The sequence below is a fragment of the Lissotriton helveticus genome, chromosome 1_1 (assembly GCF_964261635.1).
Source record: "Lissotriton helveticus chromosome 1_1, aLisHel1.1, whole genome shotgun sequence".
Taxonomy (NCBI): domain Eukaryota; kingdom Metazoa; phylum Chordata; class Amphibia; order Caudata; family Salamandridae; genus Lissotriton; species Lissotriton helveticus.
In genome coordinates this window covers 719378903-719404753 of record NC_136057.1, presented here as the reverse complement: position 1 = coordinate 719404753, position 25851 = coordinate 719378903, and the positions used below count along the sequence as shown (strand labels likewise).

Here is a 25851-nt window from a genome sequence, read left to right as displayed (position 1 = left end):
CAACTGTTGTCCCCTCTAAGGTACCAAGCTCTAATACAGCTAGCATTAACAGCGACCCAATGGCCAATTTTTCTACTACAAATCCCCCGCCCATATCCATAGGGAGTATAGAACTTCTATTCCGTTCCCTTCTCCAGCTGATTAACGAAAGCCTAAATAAAGTAGAGACTAGGCTCACTCTTCTAGAGTCATCTCTCACTACACTAACCACCTTAGTGAGCAAGCAATCCAAAAATGTGGGACCTTGTCCCCCCGCAGGAAATCCTCCCAAGTCAGGAGCATCTCAGGGTGCCAACATAGTCCATCCCTCGAGTGTACCCACTGCCCCCCCCCTTGCAGCCTTTAATGGCTATCCCAGTCAAGGCACCGCGCAACATCTTACCCAGTGGGCCCCCACAATCAACAGTCGCTGCTCCTCAAAGCTCCCAGATGGGGACTAACGACGGCCATCAAGAAGCCGGTGGAGTCCCTGCTTTTTCCCCGGGTCGGCCACCCTCAAGACCACGGAGACCAGATCTCCCGCCAGAAACTAATAGTCTACTAGCAGGTGCCCCCCATTTAACAACAGGAGAATATGAAGATTACCAATCTTTAAAGAAAAAGGTCATTAAATGGCTAAATTGGAACCGACCCCTACCATCACATTTCAACAATGAGATCATTATGGTTAGAAGGGTCCCTTGGCTAGGGAGGTCCAGAAAAACAATAATAGGGGATTGCATTTTGGTATCCTTCAAAGATCCGGGCACTGTCCTGCATATTTGTGAGGGTGTAAATCGATCACTGGACTCAACTATTCAGACCCTTCCAGTGGCCTTTTTCTTCCCTCCAATTCGCATGCACAATGCTCCATCGCATGATGAATGGACAAGGGTGGAACACAGGCGCAGACCTAAGGATTTTGTACAACGCCCAAATCTTCAACTGCCGGATACCCCCTATTTCCACTTCAACCGTTTTAATTGCTTGAACAGCTTGGATGGGGTTGATTGACTCTCCGCACATTATGCAGTGCCTCAGGATAACGGTTCCTGTTTATTCTACGAGCCATTTCTTTTGACTGTTGGTAATATTCCTGGATCATCGAAGGACCCAGTGACTTCGGATAATGGCACCCCAGGACTTTTGGATCTATCTGTCCACAGTGCTGAGAATGCATCTGGAACACTGAATGATCCGGTGCTTGTGGCTAATGCCTCTTGTAGACTTCCTGACCCACCCGCCCCTACTGTTGGCAATGCGCCAGATCTCTTGATTGAAACGGTGTCCGAAACTACCCCCTTCAACCCTTCTGGCAAGGCAAACAATACATCTGACCATTTGAGGTTAATATGTTGGAACGTTGCGGGGCTGGCCAATAAATTGGGTGACCCGGAATGGGCAAATTACATCGAGACCGGGGACGTATGTATGTTCCAGGAAACCTGGGCCAGGGAGGATTATGGTCATCAAGGCTACTTGTCATTTTTTATTCCAGCTAGGTGGGAAGGCAAAGGTCGTCCTTCGGGGGGGCTTACGACTTGGGTCGCATCTCATCTGGGCTGTGTGGCAACTCGGCTGCCGACCAACTCCGAAGATATTCTTGCGGTCTCATTATCCTGGCCTAACCAAGTGAAACTTGTTTGCATTAACATCTATTCTAGGCCAGTGGGAGTTGCAAAGGAATCGCAGACCATAGATGAACTCTCAAATTATTTATCTGAATTACCGAGTGGTTCATTCTATGTGGTGGGAGGGGATTTTAATTCCCATTTTGAGCCACTACCCGGTCTTCTGGAGGGTTTTTCACCGGAAGAAGAGGCCAGATGGGCAGCGCCCCCAGTGGAAGCACCCCCCCCGAAGGCTTGGACCCCATTAGCATTACAGATCACAGCCCTTACCCTTAAGTTTGGAATTAGAGCTTGCAATGGGCGATTGAACTCGGATATACCCAGTAAAACCACCTACAATAAACTTGGAAGGGAATCTCGCCTGGATTATGTCCTGGTTCAAATAGTGAAGTGGCCGGCAATACAGGACTTTAGGGTGATGGAGAGGTCGGATAGTGACCACAACCCGCTCGAGCTTGATCTTATCCATCCTGGCCCCCAAGCATCCGCGACTAACGTGGAAGGGAACAAACCTGCTCTTCTCCTGGATAATACCAGGAGAAGAATTAGATGGGAGCACTTGGTTGCAAGTAAGAACAAACTCCCCTTGCTCTATGATGGAATAACTCCCATCTTGGAAATTGTGGGGGGCCTGGATTCCGATCCAAATAATAAAGATTCCCAGGCCAAACTGTACAAGGCTCATGAGGACCTTATAAATGCTGTGGCCCCTCATCTCTCCTCTAGTTTGCGAAAGCGACAAGGCAAAAATTCATGGTATAACCCAGCATGTAGAAGGGCAAAAGCAGAACTCCTCAGACTAATTAAGGAGGGGCTAGGGGGGGACAGCTTAAAACAAAGTAGGAGAGCCTACAAGAAGCTTGTTGCCCATGCTAAGGCTGAATGGGAGGAAAATCAGTGGGAAGAACTCACTAAGGCCCTAGCGATCCAAAACCATCGTTTGTTTTGGAGGATAGTGTGCGGGGGGTCAGGGAACCTACATTCGGCACTGGAGCCCAACATCGCTCCAGAGGTGTGGCAGGCACACTTTCATTCCTTATATAGCTCCGAGCTGGGAGAATCTTCTGCAGTTACTGAGGTGGGCTGGCCGGGATATGAGGGTGAGCCTATAACGCTGGGTGAAGTCACTGCTGCCATTTCAGCCCTGGCTTCTGGAAAGGCGCCGGGACTGGATGGCTTACCTGGAGATATGTTTAAACAAGAGCCCATTGTCTGGGCGCCTTACCTTGCTGCCCTCTTCAATGGAGTCATTGGTGGCATGGAAATTCCCAGTACTTGGCTGGGGGCAGAGGTGGTCCCTATCTTTAAAAAGGGCTCGCCTCTGCTCCCAGCCAACTATAGACCCATCAGTTTAATAGACGTGGCACAGAAACTGTTTGGCAGGGTCTTGCTGAATCGGCTCCAGGACTGGATGGAGGAGGTGGGTGCCCTTAGTCCTTACCAGGCGGGATTTAGGAGAGGGGTATCCACAGTGGATCAGGTCTTTAGATTGAATCTCATCTATTGGAGGGCAGCAAAATTCGAGGGCGGCAGTTTGTACACAATTTTTGTGGACTTACGAGCCGCCTTCGATTTGGTGCCGAGGGGGAAACTTTGGAGCGTCCTGGCAGAGATGGGCGTTCCCCCGGACATCCTACTAATCCTACGGAGGCTCCATCAAAATAATTATGCCCGAGTGAGGTGTGGGCGCTCGGGGGAACTGACGGATAGATTCCCCGTTGGCCGCGGGGTAAGACAGGGTTGTGTGTTGGCACCGACCCTGTTCTGCCTCTTCGTCAACGGGGTAATCGCCCACCTAAATGCCACTGACTATACTGACGCTCCCAAATTGAATGGCAGCAGGGTGCCCGCAATTATGTTTGCGGACGACACCCTGCTGCTATCCAAAACCCCAATGGGGATACAGAGGATCCTCGATTCATTTCTGGCCTTCTGCACCGACAGAGGGCTAGAAATCAACGCAGCAAAAACTAAATTCATGGTTTTGAATCCGAGTCAAAAATTGCGGCCGAATCCGCAACTGGGAGCTGTGCGACTCGAGAGAGTATCCACCTTCGAATATCTTGGTGTGACTCTTAACGAAACCATGTCCTGGGGAGCCCATCAGACTAGGGCAAACCTCAAACTTACACAAACTACTGGAGGTATTGCCCGGATGATGACCGGTTCATCATACCGCCCACTGGGGGCACTAATCCAGATATACAAGGCCCAGGCTAGGGGTGCGATCATGTATGGGGCTGAATTGTGGGGTCATACACCCTGCCGGAGTATGACACTTACGGAAAACAAGTTTATAAGACGGATAGCCGCACTTCCGCCCAGTACTCCGCTGCTCCCCCTGAGGCTGGAGTTGGGCCTACGACCGTTAGCGGACGAAATAAGCTTGAGACCTATAGCTTTTTGGCGTAGGTTGTGGAGCAGTAACGATCTCGCAGAATATAGGGCGGAATTGGCCGAATTATTGAACCATCCAAAAGCGCTCCATATCCCCTGGGTCAAAAACATTCAAACTACCTGTATGGAACTAGGGCTCCCTGATTTATGGACGGACCCGGCGAATGCTGCATTAAGCATTTCTAAAAAGTCCCTGGCCAACATATACTACGAATACAAACTAACCAGGGCCCGATCAATGCAGCCAGAAGGGTCCTTATCCTCTGAGTTTTTGCAAAGCAAGGACCTTTATAGGTTCGAGAAGGTACTGGATCCTATCTCTCCTGTTTTAGCTAGGAAGTTGTTTCTCCAATGGAGATACGGCACGCTGCCCCTTCGGTCCTTCACAAGCACTTGGTCACCTTGCTCCATCACAAAGCAGTGTCCGGCCTGTGATGCCACGGAGGAAACCGATCTACATGTGGTTTTCTTCTGCCCTGCTTACAAGGCAACTAGAAAATATTGGCTCCTCCCATTGATAAGGAACATGGGCTGCAGGGAATATGCACCAATGTACAGGATTTTAAAATCTGATGTCTCTGCCCCAATAGTTTTTGCATTAACAAAATTTCTTATTAAGGTTTGGTATACACGTAACCGCATTTTAAAAACGTTGGGTCTCTCTTAAAAATTTTAAGATGTACAGTTTAAGTATTTTGTATACATATTCCAATGGTTTTATCTTTTATGAATCGATGTATTGTGATGTATTTGTGTATTGTTACCTTTTATGGCCAATGGCCGAAATAAAGATTGGAATACGAATACGAAATATATATAAAGCAACATGTGTCACTGTTGCTTCGTATGGAACAGGTATATGGGAGCTCACGGATGTCAGCTTTATTCAGGTAGCTGAAAATAAGTTTCTGAGGTTTTTAATAATGGTCCCTAACAGCACTTCCTCTTTTACATGCCACACAGAACTAGGGTTGTTATATCTGGAAGATATTTTAAAGATCCATCCGGTCCTATTGTGGCATAGGGTGTGTACAACGGGAAACATCCTTTACAACGCAACTTTTATCACGCAGTGCCTTTACGACACAACTTTTACAACGCAAACCATTACAACGCATTGCGCTGGGGGGCGCTCTAGGATAGGGAATAGGTTTAATTTACTGTCCAACACCTTCCCTACTATCCACGGGGACTGGAGTTGGAATAGTAAATTAAACTATTCACTATCCAGCGCCCCAAAGCACTATGCGTTGTAATGGTATGCATTGTAAAAACCGCTTTGTAAAAGCATGCAATGTAAAAGCATGCATTGTAATGTCATACATCCGTGTATAACAGAGGAAATTAAGTTCAATTGCTGGATTTTAACTGATTGCATGGGCTTGGATGGGGTAAAACAAATTAGTTGTCTGCTATATGTTAAATCTTTTTTATATAATCTGGGCTACCAAGATTTTTATGATGATCCCCCCTCCATGTAAAGGATAACAAGGAAAGACATTAAAAATTAATGCTTAAGCTTTTTTGAGTGAACATAGGTTATGTGTGTAAATGAATAAAATAACGGTGCAAGCACATAACCTCACACTGAAAACTTTTAAATTGCAGCCTTACCTAGGTTTGATAATAGGTGATTTTGACAGATTGTTATTGATGCGCCTCCGCCTTGGCATTCTGCACAGATCAGTAAGCTTTCCTGGTGTAAATGATTGGTCGAAAGAACTGTGTAAGCGCCCATGTGATGATACCTCTGGACAATCAATTATACATGTGGTATTTTCTTGTAAATTTTACTCTGTACAGAGGAAATTATGGATTATCCCTGTTTTAAAAACATATGGTACAAGGCAATGTCGCCCAGCATTCATGGCCCTACAACAGTTAGAGACAGAATTTGTGATAGCTTCTTTAACCACTTTAAAAAAAAATATTTTTAAGTGTAGGAAATCGATCATGATGTGACAGTATGAGAAATGAAATAATGTTTATGTACCCGGTCCACTATTTTACTGAAAATAGAACTATATGTTTTTAATAAATGTTATTATGTTTTTATGTACTTTTATGGTTATGTATGTAACCGAGTAAAGAATTTTTGAATTAATTTGAACAAAATTGACACTGAGAACTGAGCGCTGAGAATGCTGTTAAATATCTGCTCTCAGGCAGAAAAATCCATTTGGGATATCTAATGTGGTTTTGTATTTCTTCTGCACAATGTTATTCATTAATGCGGCACTGTGTCCATTTTGTACAAATGTTTTAGTGCATGTATTCAGATGTCTGTAGTCTAAAATTAGATGGTATGAATTATCGGGTTTCATTACCGGAAACAAAGGATTATTCATTGAGGAGGTGCAACTTCCAATTACACCTTGGCATTCAAGTTGATCTAAGATCTCCCTGACCTGTTTTTTGCATCTTGTTTTATTGGGTACTGTCTCTGTGGAGTTGAGTAGTTTTTATTGGGATTACATCATTAGTAGGGCTCCCAGTTTTATGGTATTTTTTTGTGCCATTTCCGTCTGTATTTATCCATATTTATTTTTTGCTAATTTTATCTGTATTTATCCATATTTACTTTGGAATTTGTGGAAAAATTAAGCTGAAATTAGGATATTTCCACATTAATTTAACCAATAAATATGCACTCATGCCTGAATGTCTGCCAGGTTTCAGTGCTGTGAACACTAGCAGAAGTCAGTGCACGTATATGAAAATATGCAAATTTCAGTATCAACTTTGTGCATATCTACTGTTGCTAAAGCCTCTTTACTAAAATTCCTTTTTTTTAACCCCCTTATCTATCAATCCACACATCTGTTGGCCTGGTAGTCATGGCTCAGAGTAGTTAGAATTGCTCAAGAAGCAACCAAATTTCTGTTTTTATCCACGTTTAAAAATAAATACAGGCGAGAAAATCAATGTTTTCTGTCTCTGTTTATGTGTAAAAAAACAGGGAGCCTTAATCATTAGTGACTAATCATCCCACCCAACATGGTTGCAATATAATCCTGGAGCAACTGCTACTGCCCACTTCTGCGCGTATGTATGTTTTAAGTATATTGGAACGAGGTCGGAAAAAGTTGGTAAAATTACAGTTTCTCCGTTTGGGCACTGCATAACAATTTCAGGGAGCCAATCTTTTTCAGCTAAAAGGCTGTCATATCCATAAGTCATGTTCTCTCAAAAGAGACCTTTTATTTTTCCGGGTTTGTCACCCCCACATTTGGAGTGTTATTTCCTGTAGCCTATGTGTGACACCTACCCTTGTATCAGGTGTTTCCACCGTAATATGTTCATTCAACTCAGCTGTCACCAGAAATTCCTGAAGGTTCTGGCGAGCTATTGTTACTTATTCTGCGCTGTCCAGCATCGTCAGTGACCATTCCCCGTTCAGAAGTTGAGTCCTCAGAATTATGGGCATGTTTAATTTTAAGACTTGCTTCTTTCATCTTTTTAGTTTGAGGTTTTGAGTTTGGTTTGTGTGGGTGGCACATTCAGTGTTGCAGGCCCACGAGCTGCAGTTGATTTACAGGCACTGGGCACACACAGTACACTGTACTAGGGACTTAGTAGTAAATTAAATATGCCAATCATGGAAACACCAATCCATAATATCAATTCACACAGAGAGCAAATGCACTTTAGCACTGATCAGCAGTGGTAAAGTGCCCAGAGTCCTGGGCTCCCACTTCAGTCTGAGTTTTGGGATGCTCCCAGGCCAGGATACTCTGAAACGTGACCTGGGAGGGTCATACCTTGCCCACACCTACCAGGTGTCTCAGATACATTACAGATCCCTGCCCCATCTGACACTTTCTGGCCATGATAGTCAGGCCCACCTGTTGCACGACCTGAAGCTTTTCTTGAAGGTGAAACAGTTGTTCCTCCCAGCTGCTGCTTTGGACAGCTATGTCATCCAGGTAGGCAGCACTGAAGGACTCCATCCCTGCAGGGACCCTGTTTACAAACTATGGAAGGTGACAAGAGCATTCTTTATTCCAAAGAAACTCACCTTTAATTGGAAGTGGCCCTGTGGAGTGGGGAATGCTGAACTCTCTTTTGCCATCTCAGTCAGTACCCTGATGTAAGATCAAAAATACTCAGGCACTTGGCAGCTCTCATCCTTTCAATGAGCTCATCAGCTCAAGGAATGGGGTATGCTTCAGCCTTGGTAACTGAGTTGAGTTCCCTGTAATCCACACATAATCTGAGTTCTGGGGTACCACCAAGGGAGGCGGGCTCAGGTATCAGCACAAAAGTTCTGGACCAGGAGCTACTGGAGTGCTCAAACATCTCAATTCACACGTTTTGGAGACTTCCTACTTAATGATAGACCTCACCTTGTATGATAGCCTGGAAATTGTATTTTTCACAGGCATACTGTCTCAATTGATAATGTCATGGGCACACAAATGTGTATACCCAGAGGTTACAGTGAACAGAGAGGCACATTTCTCTAACAACTGGTGACAATCCATCTGTTGCTCTGGGGTCAGGGTAGAGGAGATATTGACACTCTCCACTCATACATCTTGCTCCTTAGTGGTTAAGAGTTTGGGATAAGGTTCACTCTCCTTTCCATCCCATTGTCACCTGGATGATGATGACTTCAGACCTCTCATAGTGTTTCTTGAGGCAATTTACATGGGTTACCCTCAAGGGGTTCTTAGGGGTCTTGATGTCTACCAGGTAGGTGACCGTCCTTTCTCTTCTTTACCTCATAAGGCCCTGATGAACAGTCTTGGAGGGCCCTACACTCCACTAGCTCCATTACATACACTTTCTGTCCAGGCTGAAACTCTATCAGAGTAGCCTTCTTTTTCTATCAGAGTTTCATTATTTCCTATCTGGACTCTAGGTTCCTAGAAGAATTCTTCTAGAACATTTGCATCTGGTTCCTAAGAGCCAGCATGTAGCTGACTACATCTCGGGGGAACGTTCTGGGAGTTTGCTCTAACAGCTCCTTCACCAGACTGCAAGATCACCTAACAGGGTGTCCACAGAGGAGTGAAAATGGGCCAAAATCAACTGCTTACTATGGCATCTCCCTGTAGGCAAAAAGCAGGCATGGTAGAAGGGCATCCCATTTCTTCCTCCTGGGCTCAGGTAGGGACAAAATCATGAATTTCAGGGTCTTGTTGAGCATTTGAACAAGCCCATTTGGCCGAGTGTGATAGGGTGTTGAGAACTCGGAAGTTACCCCACACTCATCTCACAATGACTTCATGTAAGCAGATGAAGTTTTGGCCCTGCAGACCAAATTCCCTTGGGCAGTCCTTCTCGGGTAAAATTGTCCATCAGGGCCTTAGGTACTGCAGGTGGAGTCACAGATCTCAGAGGCATGGCTTCTGGATATCTGGAAGCATGGTCCACAAAAGCCAGGATAAGCCTTTTGCATAAGGCTGTTTGGGGGTTCAAGGGACCCAGTATGTTGATGCCCCCCCTTTCAAAGGGGGTGTTAACAACAGGTAAAGGAACTAGATGAGCCCTGTTTCCCTGTTTTCCGACTGGCATGGTAGGTAGGACAGGATCTGCAAAATGCATCTGAAACTGTCTTCTTTCAGGACCATTCAATGTGGGTGACAAGGCTGACAAAGGTCTTGTCATGCCCAGATGTACTGCCAAGGGTATGTCATGAAGCAGTCCCAGTAAGGAGGCTCTGTAGTACAGGGGGACCACCAACACAAGTGTTTTCCCAGGCTCAGGGACCTTAGACTCACAATATAGGAGGCTATTCTCCCAAAAATCAGGTTATCTCCAGAGGCATCACCAGCTGAATGGGCCTCAGCATGCCACCTCAAGCACTCCAGAATTGAGAACTCCTTCAGTGCATGACATAACTCCTCCCTGGTGGGCCCACTCTCAGCTTGCCATTCCGCAAGGTAAAGCGGTCTCCCAAGGGTACCAGTGTCCTCCCTTGCAGGCTCCTGGGCAGCTTCCTCAGGAGTCCCTTGACCTAGACCATGGAAGTTTCAGGGATAGGTTTCCCATGTCCACTGCCCTTCTGTTTCTTGGCAGCTGGACCATTTTTCCAGGCTTCCTTAACTCTTTTCTTGGGCAGTGAAGTCAGGCACATCCACTTGGGTAACAGTAATATCTCCAGGTGGGAGCTGAGATCCACTTCCTTCCAGATAGTGTACTCAGATCATTGCCTAACAGACAATCAATGGGCATTGCGGGGCTCACATCTACATTTAGGGAACCTTGGGCCCCAACCACACACTTAAACAGAACTGGAGCCCCTGGGTAGTGACTTTCTTGGTTGTCTATCACTACAAACTTTTAGAATTTATTAGGGGATTACATGCTCTGAGGACACCAGATGAGACATTACAGTAGTTATACTGGCTTCTGTGACTCACTGCTTGTACTTGGACGTTTTGGGAGCCATGTGGGCTTTGGTCACCCTCTCTTTGTCACCCAGGTACACTTGAGTAAACTTTGCTCTCTCTCCCACACTAACTGGACCAATCTTGGCCTAAAGCGCTACTCTGACAACCCTTTGGTCTGCCCACAAGTTGGAGCTGTGCCCTCTTGGGACACTTGGCATCCCCTTTCACGTGCCCTTACTTGTAGCACTCCTTGCACTTGGAGTACATAGAGAAAATATACCTGTCTTTTTTATCAAATAAGCCATTTTTCTTTTGTTAAGATTTAGGCTGGGCCTCCTTCCCCCGTCAGCTATTTTTGTGACCTTAAGAGAACGCTTCCATTGAGTAACCTGACCTCCTTTTTGGGATTCCACCCCTCAGATACCTTCTTGTGGGATCTGGTGCTGAACCAGTGGTCCACCTCCTTAGCAAGCTCCCTGATGTCAGTGAGCATACCGTCCACTAGGTGTTGGCACAGCTCTGAAAAACAATTACTGAACATGTGCTCTCTGGAAAACAGACACTTGTACAGCCCCTTGTAATCATGTACATAACTGCCCTCCACAAACTACTCAGTGCTTTTCAAATGTACTCCCCAAAATTTACCTACAACTGCTGGGACAAATTTTGACTGTCCCTAAATGTTTGCCTGTACTTCTCAGGTGTGAGACCATATGTCTTGGTAAGAGTGGATACTTTATCAAGTTCCCTTTCCCCAGGGCTAACAGTGCAAACCTCACTTCTTTGAAAATGGGCTCCCCATCCCTCATCAGGGACCCTGGGCATCTCTAGGGCAACCTTCAAGGCCTCAAATCATTTATATATGTCATCCCCCACAAACCATGTATATATGTCATCCCCATAAAAAAGGCAATAGGTCCTGGGGAATGTGGCCTCTCCTGTCTCCAGTGGACACTGGAGTATCGCTGCCACCCTTGCTGCTGGACTCTGATGCTTGCTTGGCTCTGAGGTCTCATTAGTCATTCTCCTCTTTTCCAGGGCAAGGTTCTTTTCCTTCAGGAACATCTGGACTGCTGCCTCATCTAGCTTGAGTTTGGCCAGCTGCAGCCTGAACTATCTCTCAGCCTTACTGTCTGCCCTCTTCTTAGGGGACATGTCGTAGATGGACACACTGCTCCCTGGCTTGGCAGGGGGCTGCACACTGGTTAATCCATTGTTCTCCTCATCCTTAGGCTGCTGCAGATCAGGGTATGTGCCCAGGTCCTACACCTCCTCCTCCAAGTCCAGTACCTCATCATCCTCTTGCTCTGGGGCTATTTCTTGTAACTGACAAACCCCACACACATGCTCTCAGGGCCTTCAGGAGCGACTTCTTCTTGGAGCCCTTGGTTACTGACAGCCCTCTCCCTGTATAATCCCTTGAGATTAGCCACAATGCCACAATGTAGCTTTCCAAGTTGTTGAGCTCAAACTCCAGGTTTGCAGTGCGTAGCGTCAGACAGAATGAGAGTGAATTTATAAAAAATGAAAATAAGCCAATCAAGGAGAAATGAAAAAACTCTAATTGGTATCAAACAATTACGTTCTACTGTTATACAAAATCACTGAATGATGCTGCACAAACATAAGTACTGGATCCCACCACTGAGAACCAATGTGGGAAATTCGGTTGTTGCTTGAGACAGGTGTGAGACCTTCTTGCGAAACAGCCACAATCCTTGTCAGAGGTGCACCTTAAAAGTCACTAAATTAGCCGGTGCACAACCCTCTGGTTGCTTGGCATAATAGTAGTGAGGATTAAATTATAGGCAATGTGTATAGTATTTATGCAGCACCTAAAAAGTAATGAAGTGAACACACAACTCAAGAAAAATCCCAGACCAATTTAGAATTACAGAGTAAAATGTGATCCGTTATTTGATACCAGAACATCAAATATCCAATCAGTAGAACCGGTTATGGATTTTTTACGTTTTCACTGCAGTTTAGCGCCTAAATGATCAAAGAGCCAAAGGCAGACATTTAGTCGTGACAGACCGGGCAAAGTCAAAAGTTATGGCTGACTGTGATGGAGCACCGTTCAGATACTCGCAGTGGATTAGGCCCGGCTACCGCTTACCTTCAGATTTAAAAGAAATTTTACATGAAAATGTAAGACAATGGAAAGATTAACGGGGCGGGGCAGCAGGTGGTGTCCTAGGACGAAAACGAGTCATAGGGGGGCTGCTGAATGAAGTAACAGTGAAAATTTGTCCATTTGGATTTAGTGTCTTTTTTGGAAGTTGGAGATCTTCAACAGGATGAAGTTGTAGGCTACATACAATGAGGGTGCCGGCAGGCCTAATACCCTTCCTGAGATCCTCTGAACATGATTTGTTGTAGCAGAGAAGAACGTAGTGGGAGCTATGAAGTCAGGCCAGGCCGGCAATACACCTTAGGTGAAACGGCAAGCAGGTAGGTGCCTGTCTCCTCTCATGAACCTTTTTGGAAGAAAGTTTTTTTAAGTCTCAAATTTTAGATTGCGACTGGTTGGGCACCTTTAGCACCACTTCAAATGGTCCAGGACTAGGGGAAAACTACTTGGAGGGTCACTACTCACTTCAGGCTGGTTCAATGTACACTGTAAAAGGTATTGAAGCTTTTTGTGTCCCTTTTGCTTGTACATATGGCAGCAAACTCTGTCACTCTGGTGATCCTGGGTTCAAGCAGAAATTGAGGTCTCAAAAAGCACAACAGTCGTCTGAGGGCAAGGGCAGGCTTCAGTCAGCAGGGCAGTCCTCTCGGTTCAGCAGGGCAGCCCTTATGTTGCAGCATGGCAGACCTCTGAAGTACACAGCAAGCCAGAGGTAATGGGGAAGTGCTCTGAGATTCCTCACCCGGGCCAGAAGTGACTGAACAGTGGGCCTGAAGGTCCTATTTTTATACCTGGGGCCAGATTTGAAGTGGAAGAAACTTCTAGAGCCCCCTCACAGGCAGGCGGTCCTGGAATTCCCTGCATCCTTGCCCGGGCTCCAGTAGGTCTGGGGTCACAAAAGGCTAGTGTATGTGCTACGGCAGCTCCTTTAAAATGTAAGTGAGGCTGTCCATATGTATGCCCCTGCTATCCTCTCAGAAAGGTCCATTTTGATAACCCCTCATTCTATTTTGTGTTACTGTAAGGGAGTAATAGACAAAGGGTAACTGCCAACTATACCTAGTTATGTGACTCAAGAAATAGGCTGCAGGCACCAAATGGTTAGGTGCTAAGAGCCAGATGTAGGTAACTTCAATTTACCGACTCATAAATACCGAATTTTACCGATTCGGTATTTATGAATCGGTAAATTTGAAGGAGGGAGATGTAGGTAATTATTTTTTTGAAGTACCGAATCGGTAACATTCGGTATTTACCGAATCGGTAAATACCGATTTGGTATTGCCCATTGATTCTTATGGGCCTTGAAGCCCATAGGAATCAATGGGCAATACCGAATCGGTATTTACCGATTCGGTACCGATTCGGTAAATACCGAATCCTGCAAGGGTGCAGAGGGTGTCACTTTGACACCCTCTAGCACCCCAAGTACAGGCATGTGTGACATGTGGCACACATACATGCCCTAAGGGCATGTCTGTGTGTCACATTCCACAGGTGTGCATGCACATCTGTGCATGCACCCCTGAATTCGGTATTTTACCACCCAATAGGATTGGGTGGTAAAATACCGACTCTTAAGGGCCTGTGGCACTCTTAGGAGTGTCACCTACATATGGATTGATTCGGTATTTTACAGAATCGGTAAATTTACCGATTCGGTAAATTTACAGATTCTGTAAAATAATGGCCCCTACATCTCAATCACCAAATACCGGTCGGTAATGGCCGAATTCGGCCGTTACCGACCGGTATTTGGTGATCTACATCTGGCCCTAGGTTTCTAAAAGTGGCATTTTCAGAACTGTGACTTAAAATCTGACTTTGGAGTAAAGGGCGTTTTAAATTGCAATTCAATAAACACCAAACATTACATTTCTACCTATTTTCAAGCAAAATCAATCATTTATTGAATGTAATAAGGTAACCCAATGTCATCCAAAGGAAGAGGTAGGCCTTACAGTTGTGAAAAATAGATTTGCGAGTTTGCCACTACCATGTCATGTAAAACTTAAAAGTACATATCCAACTTTTTAAACAAAATGCACCCTTCCCTATGGTCTGTTTAGGACCTACCCTAGGGTTGCAATGTGTATTAAAAAGGGGTTTTAGGCCTGGTAAAAGGTTTATTTTGCCAAGTCAAATTGGCAGTATAAAACTGGACAAAGGATGTAATGGCAGATTGAACACATATCTTAAGGTGCTACTTGAGTAGGTGCCCCAATTAAAGCTGTAGGCCCACTGGTAGCATAAAATTCACAGGCCCTGGGTATATGGTATACCACTCAAGTAGAAACTTACAAGTAAATTAAATATGGCAATCAGCTGTAAGACAAATGTATCATGTTTTAGGGAGTGAGCAGAAGCACTTTAGCACTAAAATGCACTGAGTCCTAAGGCCAACAGAATTAATTAAGCAAAACAGGAGGAGAGATGGCATAACGTTTGGGGGAAGACCAACCTAAGACTGACAGGTCTAAGAGCAGGGTACTACTACTGCAACTACTTACTGCTACTTAGAGGTGACGTCAGAGGGTAGGTCAGTACATAGTTGTTGTTAATAAGACTCAAGTGACAAATCACAAAGTGGCGACATTAAGACTGTCAAATTTCTGACACGGATTGTAGGAAGGTATAAACTTGCATGTGCAGTTGACTGTCAAGGAAGCTCAAGTATGATGGAAATTATTTTTGGGTTTTGACGGGTCATGTTTCGACCTTCTAAGGTTTAACTTGGATACTGTTGATTAACACATTTTCAATCAAGCCACTAAACTAACAAAGGAAGAATTGTTCATAATCCCCATAATCTTTCAAAAAACACACACACAAAAAATAGGCCCACTCTCTCCCTAATACTTCAAAAACAACTCATTATTTACACACATCTGCAAGAGACCCATCCATTCCCTAATAAATGTACCCTCTATTCCTTCCTAGCCCTTCTTTATGATCTTCTTACCTCCGGTAGGAGCAGAGCAGAATAATGATCTAAAGAGAGAAGAAAACAATACCGACTTGTAGTTCTCACTGAAAACATGTATTTCTACCATCACTCAATGTTGTGGGTTCTTCTACATAGGGTAACTGGAATTATGTTATGGCTGGGATTTGTTTATGCATAATTACTATTTAAAGTAATTATCATTAATAATCCACCACCCCTGCTTATTAACAAATATTTTTAGATAAAATGGATGAACATACTTCTATAAAATTATGACACCTCTGCCAGACAGCTTTAATGTCTTAGAAAATGGTCAAACTGAAAAGTTATACAGCCAAATAAAATTGTGGCCATAAATGTATGCAATGCAATTTATTTGACTTTCCAACCAACATAATTAATTGAGTTAAATAAGCCACATGATATTACCAAATGATAATAATCCCAATAGCCATGCCCTTCTTTCACCAACTCTAAAGCCTCACCACAACCTCCCTGTTAGACCTTGATGTTCCAGCGAGATTATCCCCAAAATATTTGATGTTTGGCCTCCTTTTTTTGACCCTGTTTTGTTGATTGCACCATTGTTGCACCTCTTCACTAAGCTGACTTCCAGTAAACAGTCTGAAGGTGATCTGGACAAAGGTCTGCCTGAACGCTTTTGATATCCTCATGGAGGCCATGTGTACAGCACCTACACTCAAGGCCCCAGATTTCTCACAGGAATTTATATTACAGACAGATTCCACAGAAAATGGCAAAGGGGCTGTAAAATCACAGTTAAATGAGGAGGGCCTAGACCAACACATACAATTCATCAGTAGGAGGTTACTTCCTGAGTATCATAGGAGAAGTGCTATTTAATGAAAAGCCTATACTGTGCTCTGGGCACTAAAGAACTGTGGCGGCTCCTCTACTAAGGCAGAGGAGCGTCGCCCCACTGATTTAAGCAGTGTCACTAAAGGAAAAATTAAATGATAATATCTCTAAGTTCAGTTATTATAATTGTTTTCCCTTGTTGCTGCAGTTTTGTGTGCAGGACGGGGTGGGGCTGCTCTGTTGGCAGGGGAGGGGAAGAGTGGTTTGCACTCCCTAGAGTGTGGGACCGGCCAAACATTCACGTGCACTTTGCATGTTCTCCACACTGGCTGCACTACAGAATGGGTGAAGAACATGCCCAGGCCCCCATTCCCTAGCTGAGCACCAAACTATGGCGCTCAGACCAACCACAACGCTGCACAATGCTGCAGCATTGTGATTGGCTTAGGAGAGCCTGGGTGCTTCCTGGATGCTCTGTTTTGATGACAACGATGGAGAGAGCGGTGAGGCACAGCGACAAGGTAATTATTTGTATTCTTTAGCCCTTCTCCTGGCTCCTCCCACCCTCCACCCCCAACCCCGGTCGGTGCAAGTCACCGCTGCTGAAGAAGCTGAGACCATACCTTTTTGAGACTCATTTCCAAGTTCAGACAGACCACAAGCCCCTCAGATGGCTCATGCAAATGAGGGTGATATTATCAAACTGCTGAGATGGTCCATCACCCTACAGGTAATAGACTTCACTGTTGAGCAATGCCTTGGGTCAGACAACCCCAATTCTGATGGTCTGTCCTGGTTATTCCTCCTTAGTGATGAGAACTCCCAGGAGGTTGGGAAGTTTGCTCCACTTTCAGCTGGAGGAGCACATTTTAGACTTGTCAGCCTTAGGGAGGACTTTCCCCAAACATTTTGCCTTCTCCCATCCTGTTTTACTATGTGCACCATCAAGCCCCTGCCCCTGCTGAGTTTTTTCCCAAAGGACTAACTAGTGATCCTAACAGGACCGAAAAGGAGTGGTACCACAGGAAGACAGTGTTTTTTTAACATTTTGAGTGGAACAGGTAAACCAGCAAAAGGACTTTGTAACCAGAAACAAGAGCGTGTGACATCAAAAAGAAGGGGCCAACATAAACTAACACAATACTACCAAGACAGAGTGTTTTGCGAATTAAGTAGCCCATATGTTTCTTACACAGAAGTTGTACGCATAATAAATATAATTATGTTATATAATGATAGAAATTATTCTACAATCATTAAACAAGAGAGAATTTTTTCAGAAATAGCTTACTTTATATGGTATAGAGTATAAAATAAAAAGGGAACATTACGTAGCCAATAATTGTCTATTTTCAGTGTTAAAATATTGCATAGCAGGGGAGAAGAGATAGTATATTTTTTCCATGGCCCCAAGATGTGTACCACTGCTTTACACCAAGGGGATTTCCAACATTTTCTCTAATACAAGCTACTTACATGCAATTCTGAGCTATTCTTGTTTGTAGTGTTGTACACTGGTCATGGTTTTCCGAAGTGAGGAAAAAAGAAGTCGTCAATATTGGATGCCTCTATTCTATATGTTTAATACAAAACAGCAATACCTGCAATGCCCCTTACGGGAAGGTAATAATGCTATTATTAAATCACCCCGACACCGCTGATTTATCACTATCATGACAGCTTTAAACATGTATTGGAAAAGCAACAATTTTGTCCAAACATGAGCTTATTAGTTCTGAAAATACACCATGTCTCTCTTGAATATACACTTTTCAATTTTGGTGTGCATATTAATTCAAACAAGCAAACACTTCTAATTTAGTAGGCTGGCTGATCGCTAGAGAACAACTTCCAGGTAGCTGGAAAGCAACCAGTAGCTCACCAGCCACTCGTTGGGTAAGCCAGGCCATTACCATATAGCATCAGCAAGAACAGCACAATTAATCTCACATCTGGGGGAAGAAGAATAGGAACTCAATCAATGGATGGTGTAGGGGAAATTATTTCAATGTTGCAAGAGACAGCAACTCCCATGATCACAGCACTTCTGTCTTGGAAGGAATTCACTATCCCCCAAATGCATCAAGCATCCATTTTGCGATTCCTTATTAGTGAAAAATAAGGAATCGCTAATAAAATAGCAAAATGCTATGCAAGAAGAAATTGCTTAAAAAATAGCGATTTCTTAAAATTCCTTACTTGCGACTCGCAAATTGCGAGTCGCAATTAAGGAATACCTCCCCATTCATTCCTATAAGTGGGAAGAAATTCTCAATTTGCGAATCGCAATTACCGAATCGCAAATTGAGATTGCGATTTCAAGGGTGTACGGGTGTCCAAAGGACACCCTGTTGCACCCCGGAAATTGTTCGGTGCACATATGTTGCGCACACACACATGCCCTTAGGGCATGTGTGTGCGCAACATGAAACTTTGAAAAATGCACTTTAGTGCATTTTTCAAAGTTTTTGCAAATTACCATGAAGTTCAACTTTATGGTAATTTGCGCCCCCTTATTAGCGAAATCGCTAATTTTTAAACTTTTATGCATTGCATTTAAGGAATCTCCATTTGAGATTCCTTAAATGCAATAGCAATTTAAGAAATCGCAATTTTGCGATTTTTTAAATTGCGATTTTTGCATTTGGGATGATGCATCCCAAATGCAAAAATACCGTTCGCAAAGGGGCAGATTCTGAGAATCTGCCCCTTTGCGAGCGGATTTAAGCTTGATGAATCTGGGCCCTAATCTTTTGAGGTCCACAGATTCCCTAGTTAGTTACCCAGACTAGAATGCTTAACAGTGAGAACAAACAATTCACATATGTTTATAATAAGAAAAAGTGCTAACTGCATAAAAATTTTGCATCTGCATTCTGGCATTGCCCATTTTGGGAGCCAGACTGAACTGTAGAGCCCCAGCATCATGTTAATTCTTTTCAAAAGAGAAAATGTGTTGAATGAGAAAACAAAATGACAATATTTGAAAGTCAAGGATAGTAGGGCGTGCAAGATCTTTAAGTAAGGAGCATAACCAGTCGTAAGTACCATTAACTAAAGGGCAATCTAGTGCCACTCCAGAGAACTATGGGGCATATTATCAAGCCCCTTATCGCCGCGTCATCGGCACTTTTCTGCCGATAACGCAGCGATATTTGCATCGCCCTATTGTCAAGGCAGCATTAAGTAAATTAACGTGGCTTACAGCCACGTTAATTGACTTTACACTGCCTTGGTAATAGGGCCCCTTTCACGATAAACTCATGGTGAAAGGGGGCGTGCAGTAGGTGTTGCGGTGGGCATTCCATCGCAACACTCATTCACTTCGACGCTGCCACCTATTATCAAGAGAGGTGATAATAGGTGGCAGCGCCGAATTTAAGAACAGGAAAGACCTGTTCTTAAGGTGGCGAAATGAGGAGAAATGCTTAATTTCTCCTCGTTTTTGCTTTTTCCATGTGTGCTGCCTTGTGCAGCACACATGGCAAAAGCAAAATGCCAAGGTTTGTGTATGTACAGGAAGGTGTCCCTTCCTGTACATAAACTAACCTCTTTTTAAAAATGCCAATTTGTAACTTACATGTGTGCTGCATGAAGCAGCACACATGTAAGTTACAAAATGGCATTTAAGCTTTGTTTATGTGCATGAAGGAACACATTCCTGTACATAAACAAACCTTCCCTGCCTGCACAGGCGTTAAGTTGTAAAACTTATCGCCACCACATGGGGAAACGCTAGGCTGAACCATATCCTTGGTAAAATGGTGTAGCCTAGCGTTTCCGAAGTGGCGATGAGAGGTGTTAAGCCAAGGCAGCTAACACCTCTCTTCGCCACTTTGTTGGTAATATGCCCCTATCTTCGTGTACCGTTAATGATTGATCATCAAACTGTTAATACAAAGTTGAGTTATGCCTATTGTAGCAAATGGGTTCCACCAGTTAAGGGTTTGTGGATTTTTCACACATGACTACACAGATTTTAGACTTTTACGGTGAAATTGTCTCTTTACCTGTGTCTCACTAATAGTAAATTCATGTTAATTGTACTCAGAGTGCTAAACGTCAGTGTCCACTTTTTATGAAGGACACAGGGCACCCCAGCTACTATTAATGGGATCAAATGTTATGATAAGGCCACTGTGGCATGTTACTTATATGTTAAAAGACAATCAGCACTGAAGGAGCTCACTATAATTTCAGCATCCAGGAACACTCCCTAAGTTATTTTGCGAGAATTCTCCAAGGTAAACTAGCTTCCTTGCTGTACCCCCCTGAATACAGGGGAGTGCCCAATGCTTACAAACAATGTTGTGGAGGCCTGCAGACCTTTCCCCAAGAAAGTTTTGAAAAAACTCAACCTACGCCTCTAAGGAGATTGAGGGCCTCATTTATGAAAAGTGACGCATCGCTGCTTGAAAACAGCGATACGTCACTTTTCATTGCGCCCTCCCCGCAACAGGCTGGGTGCATCATATTTACAGTATGACGCATCATGGCGCAAGGAGTTACAGGTGCATCAGTATTTCTGAAGCATCTGTAGGTGCAAAAATTACGCATTGCTGGAGTGTGTCACAAAATTTCCACCCTGCATATATTATACCTGGCGCAGGTATAATGTGGCGCAGGGGTTTACAAACTGACGCATCTACCTAGATGCGTCACCTTGTAAATATGATGCAACATGGCACGTTTTTTGCGCTGCTAGTGAGTCACAAAAAGTAACACACTGGCGGCGCAACAGTGATGCAAGGGCTCATAAATAAGCCCCTGAATCTCTGACCCTGAGAAAAGGTTGCCTTAATTTTGAAGCATTCCTGGAGTCTGGGGACCCATGTTGGTTGGTTTTAGAACTGCAGTAGCAGTCTGATAAAAGTAAAAGAGAGATTTTGGGACCTGTATTTTTTTAATATCATGCTTTATTGGCAATTGTAATAGTTGAACATTCAAGGTTTAAAAGCGAAAAGAATGCTATTGACTGTTTGGATTGATTAGCCCCATTGACTTCAAAGGTGTTACAATGGTGCAATATAACATGTAATTAAATAAATAATCAATTTTTCCTTGTGATCGTCTCTCGGAATCCTCCCTCACCTGGCCACACCGCTCTTACCTGGAGCGACCGCGACTGTCTCTGAACATGCAGATACTAGACTAACAATTCAGCCACGGCCGGTAGTGGGAGTACCTGCCGCTCACCTGGCCCCACCACTCTTACCTGAAGCGGTAGCGGCTGTTCAGAAATGATGACTAACTATAGTGAAGAAGTCTGACAAATTACCCTCATCCACTATTGTGAAGCCTGATGATTATTTGGAAATTAATGTTTATTTATTTTTATTATCACAAGATATTTTATTTTGAAAACAGATTTTATTGATAGACCACATAGAAATTGCAGAGCTCTGTACCCCAGAGGCAGCTGCCAGCCCCCAGTCCTCCCGGATCCCCCCCCCCCCCCCCCTGCACGGTATCAGCCAATGTCAGCAATTTGTATACACACATCTATCGGCGCAGCACACTCAGTCATCCAATATTGGGTCCTGTTCTGGCGGAGGCTCGAGCCAAATGCCCCTGAAATCAGCCCAACGTTTCCAGATCTTATAGTGTTTCCGAGGACAGCCCCGGGCAAGAAAGATAGGCTTCTCCATCCCCATACAAAAATCTAACCCCCTCTTCCACGCTACCCATGTCGGAGCCCTCGGGTCCTTCCATGCCTGCGATATATCTCGTTTGGCAACTGTAAGTCCCAGTAACAGTAAATGCCTCTTGTAGAGGTTTCCCCCCACTCCATCCAACACATGCAACAGGCCCAGGCGAGGTTTGCGGGGGAGCACCTATCCAAGGACTTCATCCAAGCCATTCTATACTCCATTCCAGAACCTGTCCAGACGGCTACAACTCCACACCGTATGAAAGAAGGTGCCCTCTTCACTTCCACACCTAGTACAGTTTGGGGATACAATAAGGCCCGCCTGCCACAGCCTCTGCCTAGTGAAATATCCTCTATGCAGGTATTTGAATTGGATCAGCCTAAGGCGGACAGAAATGGCCGCGCCTCTGGGGCTTGCCACAGCCTCATTCCAGTCCTCCTCTTCCAATGTCCCTACATCATCCTCCCAGGTCCCCTTCAATTTCTGCAAGTCGGAAGAGCAATGTATAATCAGGGATTGATAGATGCGTGATATTTTCTTTGTCTCGATGTCTCCCATAAAGACCCGAGCCTCCAGTGGACTAAATTCCGGAAGTGACGTTAATCCCTCCAAATATGGGGCAATAGCATGCCGAAATTGTAAATAACGGAAGAACTGGGTACGGGGCATATGATATTCTGCACTCAAGTCCTGGAACGATTTAAGCGACGTCCCCGCCATGACATCTCCTAGTTTGGAAATGCCGATATTATCCCACCCCGCAAAGCCCCGAAGGGCCGCTAGGTCAGGTAGACGGCCATTCCGCCAGAGAGGGGTTTCCTCAGTCAGGGTCTGCCACCACCCCATTCGCCGCAGGGCTTGCCTCCAAATATCAAATACTACCTGCATCACTGACGGCAGTGCTCTGCGCCTCTGCGTCTCATACAGCAACATGTGGAGTGTGATTGGCTCCATAAGAAGCCGCTCCAGTGCATAGGCCGGGTCTCCCCTGTCCCCGTACCATCATTCATTTAATACAAGGAGATGTGAGGCTTGGTAATATGAGCGAACATCAGAGGTCACCAACCCCCCACCGTACGTCGACCGAAAGCACGTGCGTAGCGCCACCCGGACCGCACCGCCCACCCATAGAAATTGTCCTAGAATCGAGTCCACTTCCCGAAACCAAGAGGGTGAGATTTTGTAACTGATAAAGTAGTCTAGGCAGAGCCACCATTTTAAAGATGGCCGACCTACCGTAAATCGTCAGCGGCATGCGGGACCACACTTTAATATCCGCCCGGGTCCGCTCCCACACTGGAACCACATTACGCTCCCAGCATACAGCAGAGATCTTGGACAGGAATACCCCAAGATATTTAATGCCTCCCACTGCTGTCTGAAGGGCCGACGCCCAGTCTCCGAGTGCCGGGCCATCCCCCAGTACCCAAAGGGTAGATTTGCCCGGATTGATATAGAGACCCGATGTCTCTCCAAAAATTTGTAAGATGCACATAAGGCGGGGCCCCGACCTATTAAGGTATCACAAGATATTTTGACCATTAAATTGCTCCAACTGCACTGAAAACCAGCTGCTAGCCTACAGTAGTTACAGTGCATTCTAGATATTTTATTGTAAGTCTGCTTGATTGTGGCCACTGTACCTTTTTCCTCTGCCAATAGTTAAATGGTTTTTGATCAACTTTGAATCTTCTTGTTTAGTCATCAACATACTCCTGTAGCATTGCTTCTACTGTTGTAGTAGATATTTGCTGCTTCCATGTTTTTTGTGATGTAAATTCTGGAACTCCTTAAAATAAACCGAGCACAGAGGATGCTTTTCATGATGCTCCTGGTCTTGGCTGCATTGTGGAAGGTGATACTGGTGATTGTTTAGCCAGTGGCATCTACTGCTGTTGTGACATATTGGGTATAGTGAAGACAGCGCTTCAGTTCTTTGCCAACAAAGTTGCAATGTTTCATCTTCAATACAGATGCTTTTTTCATTATTTAATTTTTATATATGAAGACATCCAACCCAGTAAAGGAAATGAAAGTAGACAGTCCATGTTTGTACCATAGATCCAGGACAGTGGCACATATATACCCTCTGGAGGACATAAACTCTTGTTCAAACTTTATATTTGTATCCAGGCAATTCAATTATCAAGAAGTGGACAAAACAGAGAAAGAGTCTGTCATAATTGTCCATGGATAGTCTAGCATAATCGTCCGCTGCCAAATAATTCAATAGGAAAAAGCAGCTAAAGATGAAAAATCAGAGATAAAAAGAATCTGATGTAGGCAAGGAACTCAACAGAAAGTAGAGAAATCAAAAGTATTGTAATGCATCCTATTTAACCAAACTAATTTGTGTACGAAAAGACCCCAACAAAATAAATCCCAGGGAAATGGTCTTGCACCATCTTGAAAAAGGAAAGGGAAGCTTTGGGAGCATGAAAGTTGGAAGACGTGTATCTTGGTTAGGAGTGGATATAACTCTAATCACACTCACCATTACAGGAACATTGCTTTGCCTTGTAGGGCTGGTGCAACTAGGGACATTGAATGCCCGACATCCTGCCCTTGATTCTTCTGGCTTCTCTGATCCTCTTTATCACTGTACTTCTTTCCCCAAATATCCAGCCACGGTCGCTGCAGGTTAGAGCGGTCGGCCAGGTGAGGGGGGAATCCGAGAGACCACCACAAGGGAAAATGCATTATTTATTTAATTTTCCCTCATGGTTGTCTCTCAAAATCACCGCTCACTTCGCTCTTGTGAAGCCTGATCATTATTTGGAAATTAATGTTTATTTATTTTTATTATCACAAGAAATTTTGACCATGAAATTGCTCTAACTGCACTGATGCAGTGCGCGCACCAAAATTTGTTTTATTTATTTAAATGTTTACTTACCTGTTAAGGTCTGTAATCCATACATTACTACTCACCACCCTGCCTCTCCCCCTCCCCACGTCACCGCCCGGCAGGTACTCCCAGTATTGGCCGTGGCTGAATTGTTAGTCTAGTATCAGCATATTCAGAGACAGTCGCGGTCGCTGCATGTAAGAGCGGTGTGGCCAGGTGGGGGGGATTCCGAGAGACGACCACAAGGAAAAATTTATTATTTATTTAATTTTCCCTCATGGTCGTCTCTCAAACTCCCCGCTCACCTGGTCCCACCACTCTTACCTGAAGTGGCCGCGGCTGTTCAGAAATGATGACTAACTAGAGTGAGGAAGTCTGAGAAATTACCCTCATCCACTATTGTGAAGCCTGATCATTATTTGGAAATTAATGTTTATTTATTTTTATTATCACAAGACATTTTCACCATTAAATTGTTCCAACTGCACTGAAAACCAGCTGTTAGCCTACAGTAGTTACAGTGCATTCTAGATATTTTATTGCAAGTCAGCTTGATTGTGGCCACTGTACCTTTTTTCCCTGCCAATAGTTCAATGGTTTTTTTATCTACTTGGAATCTTCTTATTTGGTCATCAACATACCCCTGTAGCATTGCTTCTACTGGTGTAGTAGATATTTGCTGCTTCCATGTTTTTTGTGATGGAAATTCTGGAACTCCTTAAAATAAACCCATCACAGAGGATGCTTTTCCTGATGCTACTGGTCTTGGCTGCATTGTGGAAGGTGATACTGGTGATTGTTTAGCCAGTGACATATACTGCTGTTGTGATATCCTGAGTATAGTGAAGACAGAGCTTCAGTTCTTTGCCAACAAAGTTTCAATGTTTCATCTTCAATACAGATGCTTTTTTCATTATTTAATTCTTATATATAAAAACATCCAACCCAGTAAAGCAAATGAAAGTAGACAGCCCATGTTTGTACCATAGATCCAGGACAGTGGCTAGTCTAGCATAATCGTCCACTGCCGATTAATTCAATAGGGAAAAGCAGCTTTAGAGCAAAAATCTGAGATAAAAATGTAGGCAAGGAACTCAACATAAAGTA

At 44.3% G+C, this 25851-nt stretch overlaps 1 protein-coding gene across 6 annotated transcripts in view; it reads right to left on the bottom strand.

The window, feature by feature from the left end:
* Positions 1–25851, bottom strand: part of LOC144770595 (uncharacterized) — a 412313-nt gene that overhangs the window by 290120 nt on the left and 96342 nt on the right. For 3 of the 6 annotated variants that reach the window (XR_013598951.1, XR_013598948.1, XM_078655265.1), the window contains one exon: positions 15442–15470. The exons of 2 other annotated variants lie outside the window; for them this stretch is intronic. Coding sequence is in view for 1 of the 4 variants with exons in the window: in XM_078655265.1 (XP_078511391.1) it covers positions 15442–15470 (29 nt within the window). In the remaining 3 variants the exon portion in view is untranslated. Of the gene's footprint in view, positions 1–15441; positions 15471–17721; positions 17760–25851 lie in introns of all 6 variants that reach the window. One more of the 6 variants, XR_013598953.1, reaches the window with a different exon arrangement.